Raw genomic sequence first — 17,369 nt, forward strand, 5'->3', positions numbered from 1 at the left:
TACTTCTAATTGTGAAGCTGTGGATGAGTAGTGAAAGAACCTGTTTTTTGAACTACACAATTACATATGTTTCGCATTGGCGCTGCTTATCTTTCGGGCACATTTGAGGTCAAGAACCTAACAATGAGGAGCGGAGGTATGAAAAGAAATCAGTTTTAGACTTGTGAGTTTATAACTATGTATGTATATACATACATATGTATGTAGCTACTAGCAAAATAATAAGTTAATATCATTCATTTACTTCAATAGTGTCATAACTCAAAAAAGTAGAACTCGAGATAAACGACTTTAGAGTTTTGAATTTACACACATATACTCGCATGGTAAAAATTAATAGCCTGCAAACCAAAGTTCCCGAAATCTTACCAAAATCTTTAGCAGTATCTCATTTCTGTAACGCTTTTTTACGCATCTTCAAAGAAAATTATATGAAGTGGTTGACACGAACTCGTAAAGAAATTTCGGTACGAAAAATAAAGAAAATTCTGAAAAACTTCTGCAAGAAATTCTTCACATAGCAGCATTATTTTCATTTATTTTAACGATTTTCTTCCGAAATTTCGTAAAAGAATCGAAGTGTGCACAATTCATTTCATTTTAGAAAATTCTGCAAAAAATCGGATGAGATCTTTACGAATTAGTTAAAATATCTCTACAATTCAGAATACTCTGAAAAAATGGTTTGCAGGGTACATTTTTGGTTTAAGTGAGATAAAGTAGTGGCAATTTTGTATTTTTTGGATTATTATAGGTACTATTGAAGTCAAAAGAGTCACAACTCAAAATAATACGTTTGTGAGAAAACGCGAAAAACTATTTCTTAGCACATGATAATCATATGGGCAAAGGCGATTTTACTTATGTCGTTTTCGTTTCTACAAAAAATGTCGCCTTTTTATTGCTCGGTTGTTTTTCTTTCTTGTTTAGAGGACAATAAGAAGGTAGGATTTTCCGTAGAAACGATAACGCCATTAGATTTTTTTAAAACATTTTAACAAAAATTTGTTCCAGCTTTTCCTGAAAGGTAAATAAAAGCTCTGTGTACATTTTTTGCTCATAATTTCAAAAGTACTAAATTTTGAGTTGTGACTTTTGAAGACGGTGTGCCATATACACATTTCAGGCGCTTCAAATTTCATGCGAAAAGCTCTCACATTATCAACAAAATGCAAAACCGCGTATGTGAGGTTGCATAAATTATTTTCTAGATAGCAAAAACACTCATATTTCAAAATGGCGCTCTTATTTATAAAGCAATCGCATTTCCTGCTAGTATATTTCAGGACGATTGGATAAGAATTGAGCCAAGAGCTTGTGTGAGCAAATCCAATTTTTGGCAAAAAATGTCAGTTCCGTGGTTTTGCAGAACGACGATACGCGGTTTTGTACTTTCAGCGACGATTTGACGAATTGTACATACCGTTACCTCAATTCCCAAAGAGATGCCGAAAAAACATCGATGCCTCGAAAATATCGATGTTTTGCTTCGCTGCATCGACAATTTTCCACTCGATGTATAAATTGTCGATGCATCGAGGAATTGAGGCATCGATGTTTTCTGTAAACTGACATCATCATAAGTACATCGAACGGCCAAACATCGCTTTGTCTGAAGTTCATAGAGAGGAAGATGCAGTTTTATAGCTCATAAAATGTTAGTATAATAAAGTGCTGGTTTCGATTGCTTTAATTTTTAATATTTTTTCTTTGGCTGACTTGCACTTTGTTATAGTAAAATTTTATGAGCTATAAAACTACATACCGAAAAAGGTTCTCAATGTTTTATTTCCTTAGTGGAGGAAAACCCTATGCACATCGATGCATCGATGTACGCCCTCCGATGCTTTGACAAATAACGATGTAAGCTTCGATGTATCCATGCGAGGAAAAACATCGATGTATTTTTGCTACTGACTGCCCTACCCTACCAACGCTTTTTTCTGAAACTGCGATTTCACAGATTTTGATAGGATGTATTAACATACAACCAAATGGAATAAATTAAAATACGCAATACAAAAATACGCTCATCAAATGAAATAAATTACATAGAATAAAAATTGCAATGCANAGTGGCAATTTTGTATTTTTTGGATTATTATAGGTACTATTGAAGTCAAAAGAGTCACAACTCAAAATAATACGTTTGTGAGAAAACGCGAAAAACTATTTCTTAGCACATGATAATCATATGGGCAAAGGCGATTTTACTTATGTCGTTTTCGTTTCTACAAAAAATGTCGCCTTTTTATTGCTCGGTTGTTTTTCTTTCTTGTTTAGAGGACAATAAGAAGGTAGGATTTTCCGTAGAAACGATAACGCCATTAGATTTTTTTAAAACATTTTAACAAAAATTTGTTCCAGCTTTTCCTGAAAGGTAAATAAAAGCTCTGTGTACATTTTTTGCTCATAATTTCAAAAGTACTAAATTTTGAGTTGTGACTTTTGAAGACGGTGTGCCATATACACATTTCAGGCGCTTCAAATTTCATGCGAAAAGCTCTCACATTATCAACAAAATGCAAAACCGCGTATGTGAGGTTGCATAAATTATTTTCTAGATAGCAAAAACACTCATATTTCAAAATGGCGCTCTTATTTATAAAGCAATCGCATTTCCTGCTAGTATATTTCAGGACGATTGGATAAGAATTGAGCCAAGAGCTTGTGTGAGCAAATCCAATTTTTGGCAAAAAATGTCAGTTCCGTGGTTTTGCAGAACGACGATACGCGGTTTTGTACTTTCAGCGACGATTTGACGAATTGTACATACCGTTACCTCAATTCCCAAAGAGATGCCGAAAAAACATCGATGCCTCGAAAATATCGATGTTTTGCTTCGCTGCATCGACAATTTTCCACTCGATGTATAAATTGTCGATGCATCGAGGAATTGAGGCATCGATGTTTTCTGTAAACTGACATCATCATAAGTACATCGAACGGCCAAACATCGCTTTGTCTGAAGTTCATAGAGAGGAAGATGCAGTTTTATAGCTCATAAAATGTTAGTATAATAAAGTGCTGGTTTCGATTGCTTTAATTTTTAATATTTTTTCTTTGGCTGACTTGCACTTTGTTATAGTAAAATTTTATGAGCTATAAAACTACATACCGAAAAAGGTTCTCAATGTTTTATTTCCTTAGTGGAGGAAAACCCTATGCACATCGATGCATCGATGTACGCCCTCCGATGCTTTGACAAATAACGATGTAAGCTTCGATGTATCCATGCGAGGAAAAACATCGATGTATTTTTGCTACTGACTGCCCTACCCTACCAACGCTTTTTTCTGAAACTGCGATTTCACAGATTTTGATAGGATGTATTAACATACAACCAAATGGAATAAATTAAAATACGCAATACAAAAATACGCTCATCAAATGAAATAAATTACATAGAATAAAAATTGCAATGCAGTGTGCGGTGTGGAATTGTGTAAGCCAACGCAGGGACCCGTCTGAAAGAAGAGCTTTTTTCCGTTTCCCGAAGGATCCTAAACAGCAAGAAAAATGGTTGAAGTTTTGCCGGCGATCTAAAGATTTTAAACCAAAAACGTGGAGAATTTGTATGGACCATTTTAAAGAGGAACACATTATAGGGAAGTTAGCTTTTGTTTTGGGTAAGAATTGTCCACTATTTTTAGTTTCAACATTTTTGTTATAATACATACATATGTACATATTTTCTTACAAAGGACTACAAACCAGAAGACGTTTGCAGCCCGGCGCCGTTCCATGTATATACACAACCGCTCAGCAGCAGTTGAAGAAACTGGAAGAGGAAAAACAAAAAGCGATACATATTTTAGGTGACTTGCCAACATCTAGTGCAACAGTTTTGAAGCCGCAGACAGACGCAGCCGTATTAGCCGCAAAAAATGCATGCAAAATAGAAGTAGGTATGCGACCATCGAGTGCTCTTTCCAAGCCGCTCTGCCCAGACGTAGCTGTAGTAGCCGCAACAAATGCATGCAAAATAGAAGTAGGTATGGGACCATCGAGTGCTCTTTCCAATCCGCTCTCTCCAGACGCAGCCGTTGTAGCCGCAACAAATGCATGCAAAATAGAAGTAGGTATGGGACCATCGAGTGCTCTTTCCAATCCGCTCACCCCAGACGCAGCCGTAGTAACCGCAACAAATGCATGCAAAATAGAAGTAGGTACGGGACCATCGAGTGCTCTTTCCAAGCCGCTCACCCCAGATGCAGCCATAGTGGCCGCAACCAAAACATGCGAGACAGGTACACAGACATCGCCCACAACAATTTACAACCCAGTCATATATATGATCGTCTGCGTAAAATCGCCCTAAGCAAAATTTTTAAGTGTTAGCACTAAAAATAATGGAGTTACATGCCCCCTGCCTGTTTTTGATACTCTTTTTACTTGTGGTTGCCATTGGAATGATTTTGTTTCCATTTTTGTAAAGTTGCTTACAAATCTATAAATTTAGCTTCCATTTTTTAAGATGAATAAATCTTTCTTTGGCCTTCAAACTTAAAAAAAAAACATTAAGCAGCAAACTCAAAAATTTTCGCATTTTGAAGAAAGAAAAACACCAAATTTATAGGTCGATTACGGATAGCAACGCAACCACGGTTCGGTTGCCAGCTGATAACGCAACTGGAAAGAAAATTTGTATTACAAATGGCAACTGTTGTCAGTTGCTGTAGAGTTATCGATAATCGGAATTTGGCAGTTCGACAACCGGCAAGTGGCTGTAAAGAAGCTGTGCGAGTAAATTTATATTATTAAACAAAAGACTTTTAAAAATAAAGCTGAGTTCATCAAAATTATTTGTTTAAGAGGAATAGAAGTGCATAAACGCGGCCTCAATCAGGCGACATTTAAAGGATAATTTCAATCCTCTGGAGCTACCGCGTGCACTATAAACAATGCTTTCAAGGTTTTTGTTTTATTATCGTTTTGTGTTCATTTTCAAAGCATATTGAGGACTTCCAAAAGAAGCTGTAGTATAATTCGTTAATAAACAGAGAACCACTTTGTTCAACTTCAATACCTCCGCTCACAAAAAGCTTGCGGACCTTTTCGATTTTTCAATTTGGAAAACTTGATGTGTGGGTAGTTTTAAAAGAGGTGCTTCAGTTGATAACGGAAAAAAATTTGCAATCAGTGTTCGCTTTTGTTTCGCCAAAAGGGCGTACCCCACGGGAACTAAAATTTCAAGTTATGGTTTTGTTATTTTCACCATATTCTGTAAAAGCAAACTGCAAGGCGAAATTTTAATATCGTTTAAATTATTAGAAAGTAAAACATTTAAAAAACTTTTCAATTTTCGCTCCTTCCCAGCAAACACAAAAATGTAGTTGCCTGTATACCCACTTTATAGCAACTGCATTGGTCAGTTGACAGTTGCCAGTTGCCATCTGTAATACCGTTTTGGCTACTATCAACGCAACTGAAGTTTGCTTGCTATCGATAATCGACCCATTAGTACGAAAAGTATGAAGTTGGCAACAGTGCCGATGCAACTACAACAAAAAACAGCTGATTGCCTTCTCTTTCCATTGCAATCACAGCTGATTTCAACTAGTTCTTGCTGTTTCTTATCAGAAAAATTTCAGGTGCAATAGCACTTAATTAAAAGGGCAATGAATAGGTGTATATGCGAGCATAGAATAGAAGTGGATAATCTAGACAACGGAGAAATCATTAACCATACAATACTTCTTATTAAGGGGCACATCCGTCAGCCACGATTTCCATTGCCCAACAATACAACAAAAAAGTGTGTGGAGGAGCAACTTGTATTGCGGTTAAGACAGCAATTGGTGCATGCAGATAGTGCAGGGGTATTGCAACAGCATACCCCAATATCAAGAAACGGCCAGTTCAAATTGTTATGTGATCTGGGTCAACATGTGTCACTAGCAGAGGAGATTCAATTGCAATTAGATTTTAGCTTCTGCAATACTTTGCATCAATTGGAGATTTTATATAAAGCTGCCGATACTAGCAATAAAAATTATCGTTTGCAACCATTGTATATTACATGTTCTAAACAAAGTGTGCCCGTGGAGCTTGTTCATGAAAATTGTGAGAAAATAAATTTGAATTTACGTTTGGTTCAATGTATCTATGCCGAACAGCTAAGAACAGCGGGTTTTGGCAGGCGTACCTTTACGATAAACGGCGATTGCCAAGTATTTGAGTCGAATTTAACGTGCGAAGAAGTTTGGCAGCAGAACGAGAAAGACTTGTGGCAAAATTTCGCACAAGAGCTACTTAACTCCAGCAATTGGGGTGAAGATTCCAAACTGAAATTTGTGGCATTCATTAGTTGTACTAGATATGACGGTGCGGCAGTAGCTGCCTCAGGCGACTTTTCATATGCAAATATACGCCTTCATTTAAGGGGACACGCAGCCCTGGGAGGTGGGGGCCTGGCACTTTTTGGCGCAGCCTATTTATTTGCATGGCCGCAGACTTGTAATGCAATACAAACTTGCTTTGGAAGCACCAAAGAAGTAGATCTAACGGAATTGCCCGATGACAGCAACTATCGACGTACATACGGCGGAGTTTATGCCACAACTTTAGGCGCTGTAGTGCATGAAATCGGACACACCTTTGATCTGGGGCACACCCAAGATGGTGTGATGGGCAATGGCTTTGATTATGTAAATCGAGTTTTTACCTTAGATAATCTGACGGAACATCTGCCAGATAGAATCATACAGCACGTGGCGCCAAAAGTGATCGCTCAAGTAGCGACTCGTCCCCGTTTTACACAACTCAAGCGCACGACCAATTCTTTTCTCGACAAATACCACGAACAAAAAACAAGGGATTCTTTTTATTTTACCCGCAATTGTGCAGTAATTTTAGCGCACCATAAATGGTTCAGAATTCACAATGGAAGCGCTGATGAAGAGAGAGCGGGCGATGCGGAGATAACGTATGATGCGGTTAATAATTGTGTCATATCCGCAGGAGACAATCATCCGTTGTGCTTGATTGAGGTGCGTTGCATGGACAATAGTTTAGTTAAATACTGGTACGAGTTGCAATCGGGCAAAGACATCGCTGAGATTTATACATTTCATTTGCCAAAAGAGGCACACGAGGAAAATCACTATTTATTCGTGCAGACTAAGACGGGGTTGACGAAGCGATTTAATGAATACTAAAATTCAAATGTTTGCATAGTCGTATTTTGCAAGTTTCTAGGTAATGGTAAGTATTTACATATTTATATATGTATATACATATGTATGTATGTATAAGTATTTATTTAAAAACTTTTCTATTATTTTCCTAAATACTAATCTTAATTAATCGTGGAACATCATGGAATTAACAGTTAACAGCAACTAAATACGTTTTTTTTTCCTGTGCACTTACATAGGTATGTGCAAATATTTCATAAAAGCAATTTTTACCGAATTTTCATAATACTGCTGAGTTTTTTTTATAGCGTTGATGACTTTTTATTTATGGACTGGTATATGGTCGGCAAGATTTTACTTTACATTTAAACCATTTTTTTAACCCCTTGTTTACCTTGGCGTCGTATTTATAATTACAAATGACTCATATAAGTGAAACTTTATTACATCATCTAAAATAATCACCTGCACTTGTAAGAATGTAGGAATGCAAATAAGAAATTCACAGTATATTTTTTGCTTATTTTCAGCAACACTTTCCTGCGTCGCTGATGCTCTAATAGCAACTTATTTAAAAACTCATTTGAGAGCCTTTGCATTTGCAAGAAAGTATTTCATTGCACTTGCAAAAGTGCATGTACCTACATATAGTATGTATGTATGTACATAACTGTGTCGCCGTCTCTTGAAAGCAGTACAATGAACTAAAAAGAAAATATACTCTATGTGGTAAACAAATCAGTAATCAGAGCTATAATATTTATACTCATAAACATACATACATACATACATACTCATATACAGCAATCACGCACTATTTAAAAGGAACAAAATAATCAACGTTATAAAAATACAACAATTATAACCCAGCTAGCTAAGCGCGGCATTGTTGTGCTGCTTCACATTAACCACAAAAAGATGGAAAAAGCTTTCTTTGAAAACCTTGATGCTTTTAAAAGAAGAGAGTTAAACTTATGTTAGCACCGACTGTGCCGTGACTGGCTTGTTAGTTGCCGCATTGATGTCGTTAAAGTCACACTTCTACTCAAGCTGACGCACAGCCACGTTAGCAGTTAAAACGTTTGAACAGCAAGAAACGTAATAATAAAGCTGCCGATTGATCGTCTACTGTAAAGGCCACTCACAATCTATTTTACATTACATAGTTCAACTGTAATCACAACGTTTGAAACACTTTTAGAGGGCAAACTGCTCCAGCAAGACTTAATACAAAATCTCTTTCAGCCTTTTTTATGTCACTCATTTCCGTTTATCAGTGCTGTGGTTATCACTAAATAATTGATAAGATAAAGTCAAATCACTAAAAATCGAATTCGAACTAAATATTGGGCGTTTACTATTATGGATATTTGTATGCAGTTTTGAATAGTTGGTTGAGGTTTGTCATAACCAAATAACAGCGAACGCATAAAACAAAAGGAGTTGTTTTGCTTATTTTGTATATATGTATTGGTATATTTGCGCGAATTTAGATAGTCTTGATATTATATACTAAACATATACATTCAAGGGTGTTAGACAAAGAATTATGTCCGCGCCACGCATACGATTTAAAACCCTTAAAGGCTTCCCACCAGCAGTTGTGGAGAAAATTGAGACAGAGGCATTTCTTGAAGCTGCTACGGAAATCGTTACTATTATTGGTAAGTGAGATATAATCTATAATGTATTTTTTTATTAAACACATTGGCTGCGTTTCTTTATACATTCCGGATAATCCCATTTCACAGCCGGAATAAACAGAATGCGTTTGAAAAATACGTTAACATATCATCAGGAACGTTCTAAAGAATAAGTAAACAAAAAAGTTCATTCCAAACGTTCAGAATGAATAAAGAAATACAGCCATAATGTTAACATTATCGATTTAAAAAACCAAGACGATTTTGGTTTTTCGTTTATTGATAAATTTAACGTTAATGTGCAGCCCTGATATGTAATTATGTATACATATGTATATGCATGTACACATCGATGGCCCTATGCAATAACTAAGCCTTTACTCTCAAGGGCCTCGTGTCTCTAACCTGTCTTCAACCCTTACTACTTTAGTAATCTTTACTTTTTTGGACCACCCTAATGTCCACTCATATCGCTAGCTTAGAGTGAAAAGTTGCTAAGTTCACTTTTTATGAAAACTTACATTTTGATCCAGCATCAAAAAATAAATTAAAATTAAAATTAAATTGTAATAAAGTACAGCGTTTCCAAAAAGACCGAATAAATTATTTATTTTATTTCTACCCATTTCAAAGCAGTGAATGGAAGATATGCCAATCCCAAAGAAAGCACAGAAATACTGATAAATTCAAGAGATCACAAAAAATTTTTATTAACTTCGAACCAAGAGCCGTAGCGGTTATGATCCTTATAATAAAAATCATATTTAACCCTTAAAATTGGATTTCAGTTTTTCCGATCAAATTTAACCGTTATTTTTTGATTTTTTTATTGGTTCCACACGTGCCCGCGGAATCCCACGGGTGCCCAAAACAGACCAGAAAGCGTTCCTCACGCTAGAAAAATGAGTAATAGAGAGTGAATACGTTCCAGTTTTGGATCGTAAATTTCTTTTTCTTTTTGCCCGAAACAGCCGGGACTTTTTTCCGGGCACAAATGTGCCAATTCAATTTACTAAAGTTTAAAAAAATGTAGGTATTTGCTAATTTTATCCGCCGCATAAGAGAAATACACATGAAATCACTGTTTTCCCGCTGATTTGTAAATCCCGGACACGAAATGTGGCTTTTTGCGTTCCTCACGCTCTGGGCACTTTTGACACTTTTTGACAAATTTTCGATAGTTGTAAGGGAGTAACTTATTTTTACTCTCTAATTACCGAAACAGCCCGGAAAGCGTGTGGAACAAAGCTTTTATAAATTTTTGTTCGTTTTTTTTTTTTTTGTTTTTCGATCAAAAAATTCACTACCCATTATAACGGTTAAAAATTATCGAAAACGATTATTTTTGATTGAAAAATTACAAAATTACGACTAAATTTGACTAAAAAAATTAAAATCAAAAAGCGATTATGCAATGGTATAAAAATAAAAATTTTGATATTTAAGGGTTGTTTTCGGTCCCTGCATCGAATTTTACCAATCCACATGGAGCCAGGTTTTGCTTTGAATACATAATTTTTTTTGTCAAAGTTTTGCAGAAAATGAGTTTGGAAAGTTTTTTTCTCATGTAAAATTTGAAAAAAATGCACTTTCATTCTTCAAAAGTGTATGAACTCAAAAACTGTAATTTTGGCAATTATGTACTAAAAATGTTCACTGAACATGTATTCCTCTTTGAACAAAAGTTGACGAAAGTAAATACTTCCCCACGCCATTGACTAACATAAGCTCTGATATGGTAGTTTGATTTTTCCTTTTTTGAGTTAATGCAATTTGATTAACATGTGCGATATGCTACATTAGAGAGGGTAGAGAAAGATGTTTGTAATTATCCAGCTTAAAGAAAATTTAATTTAAATAGAATATTTTAGAAGAAATCATTTGTGAACTTTCATCATTGAATATTTTAAAAATTCTGCTTTTACTAGTTTAATTTCGCCCTAACAAATATAATAGTTTTACTGAAGTCCATCCCGATAAACACCAGGGATTTCTTTCATAAGTTCTTACTTGAACTAATTAATGAATGCAATCAATTCGTTATATATATATATATACTTATGTAAGTAACAATGATTAAAAAAAACACTGATCAATTCCACTTCTCACTTATAGAGACATTTGGCAAACTATTTACACCTGTGGTAAATGATATGAATGGCAATATTACGGTAAGTGCCTATTTGTTTATATCCCCCTTTGGCGAATTATAATAAGAAATAAATAAAAATTAATTAACATTTACAGAAGCTAACAAAGGTCTACAACAAAGACAAAGCATTGTATGCTTACCTTGAGGACTTGATAATATTAAATGTGAATGTAGATAATTTTGCGGCGAATGCGCTATTATGGCTAAAGCGTGGCCTACAATTGATTTGTACATTTTTCGAAAATATCTTCAATGACACACAGGCAACAGAGGCATTGAAGCTGCATCTGCAGAATGCATATGAGCGTACACTGAAGCCATATCATGGTTTCTTAGTACAGGGCACAATAAAAGTAGGTCAATAATTGTGGTCGGCACCGATATGGGTTACTGGTTCTTTGCATGTAAATTATGATTTAATTCTTGTTACAGATAATCTACAATTGGGTGCCAACACGTTCACAACTGATTGGGCAGGGTGAGGCGCACGATGAGAATCTGCAAGTGTTGGAAAACTATTTGCCAGTGATGCGTAGTCACTTGAATCGGATTGACGCGCTGCTAAAAAAAACACAATTTGGATGATGCAAAGGTGTGAGGGGGCGGAAATTTGCTGACAACCCGCATAATACTTGTTGTTGTTGTTGTTGTAGCAGCATACAAATTCCCCAAAGACTTTTTGGGGAGTGTTGCTGGAGTGACAGTCCTTGACCAGATATAAATCTGGGTCGTTCCGGTTACGTAGACCCGACTGTCGTGGGAACTAGTGAGCATAATACTTGTGTTTTGTTTTGGTTGCATGCTTAAAAAAAAGGATTTTGGATAAGTTTAATGAAGAGGCTTCTATGCACTTTTCGGTGAGCTGGGTCTATTGAACCGAAGCTATCTTGAATTAGGACAATATTTATAATAGGCCTAAGAATTTTACGTTTATATTGAACGTATTAAATTTTGTTATTGCGGACTTAGTCCAAATTTATAAAATATTGCTGTCTCGTTATTTTAAAACTGAAATTCAATTAGAGTTGAGTAATTTCATCGCGGACATGCGATTTATTTAATTTATTTCTGTTAATTAGTATAAAAAATAAACAATTATGCATTTAAACTATGGCACACTCCTTGTTTTATCATCGCTATCATTTCTCTGTCTGGCATTACGTATTTGCAATGCGATTTGTCGCTTCAATTTATGCAACTCACTTTGATGTTTGGCGAAGATATGCCAAGTCCACACACCGGCAATAAATTCCACTATCATTAGACAGAATATCAATTCAATGAGTACATATATAAGTTGCCAATTCCCTTCAACGGAGAGAAAGAGGAACACGAGTATAGGTAATTGTATAAGCGGTGTTGTTACAAGAAAGATGCTCAGTTCACTGATCTATAGAAAAAATTATTGAAGACTTTGATGAGTAGTTTCTTGGTAGATATATATATATATAGTATATATATGCTTTTCAAATAAATTTAATTCACTCACCTCTGCCATCAAGTTGCCTTTATAGCCTGCACGCAAACGATAAATCTCAGCCAGCAGTGATAATATATAAGCTAATATAATCGAGCGCCCATAGAGATCCTGCATTTCTTCTAACTGTATTTAATAGAGACAGAAACATAATTTCTGGGAGCAAAAATTGCTTAAACTTACGTTAAAGAGTATATAAAAGCCGTATAGTATTCCCCAAACTGCTGAAACGTAAGCGTTAATTAGCATAGCGGCTTGTAGCCATAGATTAGCATTGTATGTTATATCTACAAATAGATACATATGTATGTAAGTATTGTAACATGATTGTGAGTTTTCAAAAATATTTGTAGAAAATTGTGAGAATTATGTACATACCTTGCAAACTAGATTTTAATTGCATGTTTTAATTTATATTTTTTGTTAAATGTCCTTTTGGTAGCCTTTTTTCCGAAACCCGAAAATGTTTTTGGTTTTTGATAGTGCAAACGATGACATATTTATGCATGCGTAAAGGTAACCAAGGCGACAATGTGTTTATAAACAGTTGTTGTGTCCGTCGTTCAGAGCTCCATAAATTGAAAGAAAGTAGTTTGGTACACAAAAGCAAGTTAGGATTGTATCTAGTCTTTTCTCTTGTTTAAAGCATTTTTGTGATATACTTCATTGATCGAATCTCCGCTGAATATGAAGCATAAGATTCATTGAATTTCGCAGGTTCAGGTTTTTTTTTCGAGGTCCAATTATGAATTAAAAAAGGTCGAATACGTATTCAACACTTTGTATTTCAATTATTTAAAGCAATACCAAAAAGTATTCACATATTTTAGTTCTCCATTAATTAATGTTTTGAAAATTTCAACAATAACTTATGATTCAACTAAAACACTGCATAAAAATGAAAATGTATTCCATTTTAATATGGCAAACTTGTATTGAATGCGGTACTAAGCCCCAGCACTGCAAGAGAGTAGAAAGAATAATATCTTTTAAATTTACGCATATAAATTAGCGTACGCTAACACTTACAAAATGCATTGTGCTTTATATACACCTCATTATTCAATTTATTTGCCAAATATTGATGACAGCGTATGTATGTCAACTCGATGGCATCGATCTGCGAGTTTGTAACATAATCGGCCTCATCAGTACTGTCGTTGAGGTCCACTATCGCCAAGGGATTGCTGTTTGATTCAATATATTTTACACAACTATTCCACTCCAAGCGTAAAATGTATGCCAAATTTAAGAGCTAAAAATGCGGTAAAAGTAGTTTGATAAATCATCCGGTAGTACATATCTTCCTAAATACCTGCTCAACGCCTAGTTTCAACGAACTGTAATTCTCTGCTAGAAAACAATGCTCACATACCGTATTCATATACGAGCGATGCACAGTAACCATTTCTTTAAGATTTGTACATTTTACAATCTTTTCATCCAACTGCTCACCCATTGACTGTAGCACATGTGTCATTAAATGAAAATGTATGCTTTGTATAGCAAATAACATCCAAAAGCGTAGCTGTTCTAAGCGACGCATAAGCAAATCGACCATTTCGAATGGCGCGTAAGGCATTTTACGCTTGTGCGATCGTGGAAATGGTAAGTTTTCTAGAGTCGCAAGACCCCATTTGACTTTGAGTAAGAAGCGAAACACTTTGTTATAAGCTTCTAAATCTTCTTGTTTGATCATATGTGCTAATTCTGTGCTTAAATTATACGACAAAGCTAACTCATCAACAGCTTCATAGACCTAGGAAAAAAAAAAAGAATAACATGACTTAAGGAGCAATGTAATCAGTGCCTTACCTTGACGGTTTGACAACGAAACGCAGAATTGATCTCTATACGAAATAGTGAAGACATATCAGAAAATTTAGTACTAATTATATCATCCAATTGGGTAGTAAGTAAAAAGGCATTAGCCCATTCATCGCCAGACTCGATCTGTTCGTAAAAAACGATATGGGTATGATAGAAGCATACGCACACTTGAATTGCCTTAGAAGTAATGATTTTTTTTTAATACCTGCTTGAACAGCTTATTGTAGAACTGATGCATAATATCACTCGCTTCTAGCAAATATATTTTACGTATATTCCGCAAATGTTTTAAAATGTCAAATTCTTCACTATACAAACGCATCACGAATGAGTTTGCGAATGCTATACGGGTCTTGAGTATTCGACTCAAAGCATTTAAAACCACTTCTTCTAGCGGTAGTATATGCTTAGAATCTTCAAATTGCTCGAAGATTTCTAAAGCAGTGGGTTCCTCATTTTTCTCAGCATACTTTACCCGTGCATCACATTGATCGCCAACTTTTTCGTTGGGCTCAGTCAAATTCATATTCATAGTAAATGCCAGCAGCAGGAAGTCATCATTTGTAGTGAGTTTTTGCAGTACTTCATCATCTACATGAGAATTATTTGAAACATCTGCCTTTCTCTCTTCCGTTGCTACCTCTTTTGGAACATCCCCTACACCATCATCACACGCCTTGTCAACTTCATCGTGATTATCATTTCTAAGCGTGCTATCGCCTCCAATTTCCAGTCTATTATTTTCTTTGGCCTCCCTTACAGCCTCAATAATTTGCTTTTGTAAAATGCGTACATATTTAAGTACATCATCGATGAATACAGCATACAATTTGCCTTCAATTGCATCACATGCGCTGCGCAACTCACCTATACGATTGATTTCATATAAAAGATTAAGTGTACAACCAGCTTCAAGTGAATGTTCCAGCAGCATTTGGAAAAAACTATTTTCAGTTATCATTTTGGAGATCTGCGTTGGCACGAAAAATGCTTTCTCCTTATTCTTAACGAATTCTCGGATTCGTATACTTTGCCCCTGTTCGTTTACCCGTTCGATAATAAACTCATTATGCCAATCATCTAAACGACCTTCTGTCCACCAGGTGTCTGCAATAATCAAAAATATTTTCACTGAGGCAAGAAATAGGGACATTGCTAGATTAGCTTCAGTTGCAGTGGTTGCAATTCTGTTGCTGTGTATTAAAGCAGCCAATAAATGAACGCTGGAAATATGTGCCGGTAATTGGCGTATATTCTGTACTGCTTGCTGGTGTATGTTATGCAGATATGAAAGTTTAGCAAATGTAGGACGAAGTTTATGATGAAATCTAATAACAGTGTTGATTTCGCAATTCCGTTGCAGCAGTAGATCTCTCTCGCAGGCAAGCAACTCATTCCATATTGGTGCTAGTAGCAGTTCCAAACTGGCCGCATAATGTTCTAGTGTGTTTGGCGGTGTATAATCATCGGAGGAATATATGAGTTTATTAAAGTTGCGTAGGTCATGCATCATGCGAATATAAGGCAAAAACTGTTCCTCCAGCATTGAACCAATAGCAACCTACATAAATTATTTATAAATATATATAAAAGTTATAGTTACTAAACATTTCAATTTCGAAACAAATCGCGCCTTACCGGTCTTGTACTGGTCAAGGTCACATTTTTTCTAATTGTAATCTTTTCTTCATTTACGTAAAAAAATTTGCACGTTAACGGCACTTGAAACATCCAAAATATTTCACGCATCAAACTATATTCTGTAGCTGTTTCGGGTTCCCCACGTATGCGATGGCTGGTTGAAGATTTTAATTGTCGATGATATTCTAAAGCGAAATTCGCTTCCTTGTTTGTGCTTTCGATTTGAGGATGTACTGTTCTAATACCTTTCTCCCACCAAGAATGCTGCACCGTACTTAGTAGTCGCTGCTCTGCTGATGAGCCATCATACTTGTAGTAGGGAAGCGATTTTTGAGGAGGTTTAATGTTTTCCATTCCTCGGGGAGGTCGCGGATTTTCCGGAAGTTCGTGAGAAGTTTGCGATACGATTTCCGCTTCTGTGCAAGTAGCAAGCAACTCTTCTGATGATTCATCAGACCAAGACTAAGTGAGGAAATGTAGAAAACAAGAATATGAATATATAAACTAATTCAGTACCATAAAAATATGCCATTTTACAAACTAACGCTTAAATCGGAAGAGCTTTTGTTGAAACGCTCAAGTGGTATAAAGTCTTCTTGCAGCACTTTCTTCCAATGGTCATTCTCGCTCTCCAAACATTCGGCTTGAGCTATCTCATTGTGCTCCTGCAATAATATATCAATTTTTTCCTTATTGCGACGCAAAGCACCTGTAGGATTGCAGGCAAGCGTCAGAAGAAAATCAAGCAAAGACCAATGTACATCAACTTCATAGTGTTCCACACAAAGTGGATGTTGTATGATCTCATCACACAGGCGCCCCAGATGTTCAGCATACTCGAGATTATTGTCGACTGCGAATTTCTCCTGTATTCCTTCGATTTTCCGACGCACTTCATGACTGTTGGTACTCAAATTGCGATGGTTTCGTATGATGGACCAGGCCATTTGTTCACAGCTGCGTAAGTTCTCANTAAATTTTACACTATAAATTGATGTATCTCGCGGGTAAATAAACTTTTTTTTTGTTTACATGGAGTGAAGTCCCGTTTGCAAAGCTTCTTCTTCTTCAAGCAACGAAGTCACAAGGGATTGAAAGGTACTACTCACAATGACTTAATCACAAGAAATATGGAAAAACTTTGCGTATTTGGAACGTTTTTTAAAGATCTCGCTTAAAATATCTCAGAAAAGTTATAAACGAGTTGCGGTTTACGGTCACTAATACATTAACTGAAAAGGTTTGCAAATAAATTTGTAGTTTTAATATAAGTACTCAAATGTGCACAAGCTTTTCTGTTGCTGGGTTACGTTCGGTTTCCACTTCCACTTCCGTTAGAAATTTTCGGCCACAACTAATTTTAACATTTCGGCTCGTAGATTTTGTAAGTTTTTGTTAAATATATAAACAATAAAATGCAATATTGCCCTCATTCGAACTTTTAGTGAACGTCGCGTGTGTGTACTATGAAAATATCGACTCGGTGA

The 17,369-nt window shown here is 35.8% G+C and overlaps 5 protein-coding genes across 7 annotated transcripts; 3 read left to right on the forward strand and 2 right to left on the reverse strand.

Moving 5' to 3' along the window:
* Window positions 1-2,973: 2,973 nt before the first annotated feature.
* LOC108377605 (uncharacterized) lies at window positions 2,974-4,877 on the forward strand. The gene is made up of 3 exons (XM_017633879.1): window positions 2,974-3,010; window positions 3,127-3,629; window positions 3,705-4,877. Exons 2-3 carry the CDS (start codon window positions 3,422-3,424, stop codon window positions 4,319-4,321), a joined length of 825 nt encoding a protein of 274 aa, XP_017489368.1. The 5' UTR covers window positions 2,974-3,010; window positions 3,127-3,421; the 3' UTR covers window positions 4,322-4,877.
* A 737-nt stretch (window positions 4,878-5,614) lies between these two features.
* Window positions 5,615-17,347, forward strand: LOC108377601 (uncharacterized). Of its 3 annotated transcripts, none has more exons than XM_017633876.1 (2): window positions 5,615-7,206; window positions 17,328-17,347. In XM_017633876.1, exon 1 carries the CDS (start codon window positions 5,622-5,624, stop codon window positions 7,158-7,160), a length of 1,539 nt encoding a protein of 512 aa, XP_017489365.1. In that variant the 5' UTR covers window positions 5,615-5,621; the 3' UTR covers window positions 7,161-7,206; window positions 17,328-17,347. The 3 variants fall into 3 exon arrangements, with proteins under 3 accessions (XP_017489365.1, XP_017489363.1, XP_017489364.1); XM_017633874.1 differs by lacking the exon at window positions 17,328-17,347 and adding an exon at window positions 7,670-7,993; XM_017633875.1 differs by lacking the exon at window positions 17,328-17,347 and adding an exon at window positions 7,648-7,682.
* Window positions 8,624-11,592, forward strand: LOC108377603 (glycolipid transfer protein). Its single transcript, XM_017633877.1, is given in 5 exon segments — window positions 8,624-8,803; window positions 10,898-10,953; window positions 11,030-11,287; window positions 11,367-11,498; window positions 11,500-11,592. Coding segments are annotated over 5 exon segments (594 nt in total). The 5' UTR covers window positions 8,624-8,688; the 3' UTR covers window positions 11,533-11,592.
* LOC108377604 (transmembrane protein 17) lies at window positions 11,729-12,860 on the reverse strand. Its single transcript, XM_017633878.1, has 4 exons — window positions 12,790-12,860; window positions 12,595-12,698; window positions 12,424-12,537; window positions 11,729-12,324 (listed from the first exon to the last, which is right to left on the reverse strand). Exons 1-4 carry the CDS (start codon window positions 12,812-12,814, stop codon window positions 12,043-12,045), a joined length of 525 nt encoding a protein of 174 aa, XP_017489367.1. The 5' UTR covers window positions 12,815-12,860; the 3' UTR covers window positions 11,729-12,042.
* Grip128 (gamma-tubulin complex component 5) lies at window positions 13,244-16,848 on the reverse strand. The gene is made up of 7 exons (XM_017633873.1): window positions 16,428-16,848; window positions 15,880-16,344; window positions 14,447-15,802; window positions 14,227-14,364; window positions 13,727-14,170; window positions 13,441-13,666; window positions 13,244-13,371 (listed from the first exon to the last, which is right to left on the reverse strand). Exons 1-7 carry the CDS (start codon window positions 16,827-16,829, stop codon window positions 13,328-13,330), a joined length of 3,075 nt encoding a protein of 1,024 aa, XP_017489362.1. The 5' UTR covers window positions 16,830-16,848; the 3' UTR covers window positions 13,244-13,327.
* Window positions 17,348-17,369: the final 22 nt, after the last annotated feature.

This window comes from Rhagoletis zephyria, unplaced genomic scaffold, assembly GCF_001687245.7.
Source record: "Rhagoletis zephyria isolate East Lansing unplaced genomic scaffold, Rhagoletis_zephyria_1.1 Rzeph_scaffold_12388, whole genome shotgun sequence".
Lineage (NCBI taxonomy): Eukaryota > Metazoa > Arthropoda > Insecta > Diptera > Tephritidae > Rhagoletis > Rhagoletis zephyria.

What these genes read in the sequence shown, in the direction of transcription:
- LOC108377605 (XM_017633879.1), top strand. Translation starts at nt 3,422, where the DNA reads ATGCAGTGTGCGGTGTGGAATTGTGTAAGCCAACGCAGGGACCCGTCT. An exon ending in GAAGTTAGCTTTTGTTTTGG is followed by an intron (nt 3,630 to 3,704) that starts GTAAGAATTGTC and finishes TTTCTTACAAAG; the next exon opens with GACTACAAACCAGAAGACGT.
- LOC108377601 (XM_017633876.1), top strand. Translation starts at nt 5,622, where the DNA reads ATGAATAGGTGTATATGCGAGCATAGAATAGAAGTGGATAATCTAGAC.
- LOC108377604 (XM_017633878.1), bottom strand. Translation starts at nt 12,814, where the DNA reads ATGCAATTAAAATCTAGTTTGCAAG. An exon ending in ATTAAAATCTAGTTTGCAAG is followed by an intron (nt 12,699 to 12,789) that starts GTATGTACATAA and finishes ATCTATTTGTAG; the next exon opens with ATATAACATACAATGCTAAT. An exon ending in GCTTTTATATACTCTTTAAC is followed by an intron (nt 12,538 to 12,594) that starts GTAAGTTTAAGC and finishes TATTAAATACAG; the next exon opens with TTAGAAGAAATGCAGGATCT.
- Grip128 (XM_017633873.1), bottom strand. Translation starts at nt 16,829, where the DNA reads ATGGCCTGGTCCATCATACGAAACCATCGCAATTTGAGTACCAACAGT. An exon ending in TGAAACTAGGCGTTGAGCAG is followed by an intron (nt 13,667 to 13,726) that starts GTATTTAGGAAG and finishes CCGCATTTTTAG; the next exon opens with CTCTTAAATTTGGCATACAT. An exon ending in TATAAAGCACAATGCATTTT is followed by an intron (nt 13,372 to 13,440) that starts GTAAGTGTTAGC and finishes ACTCTCTTGCAG; the next exon opens with TGCTGGGGCTTAGTACCGCA.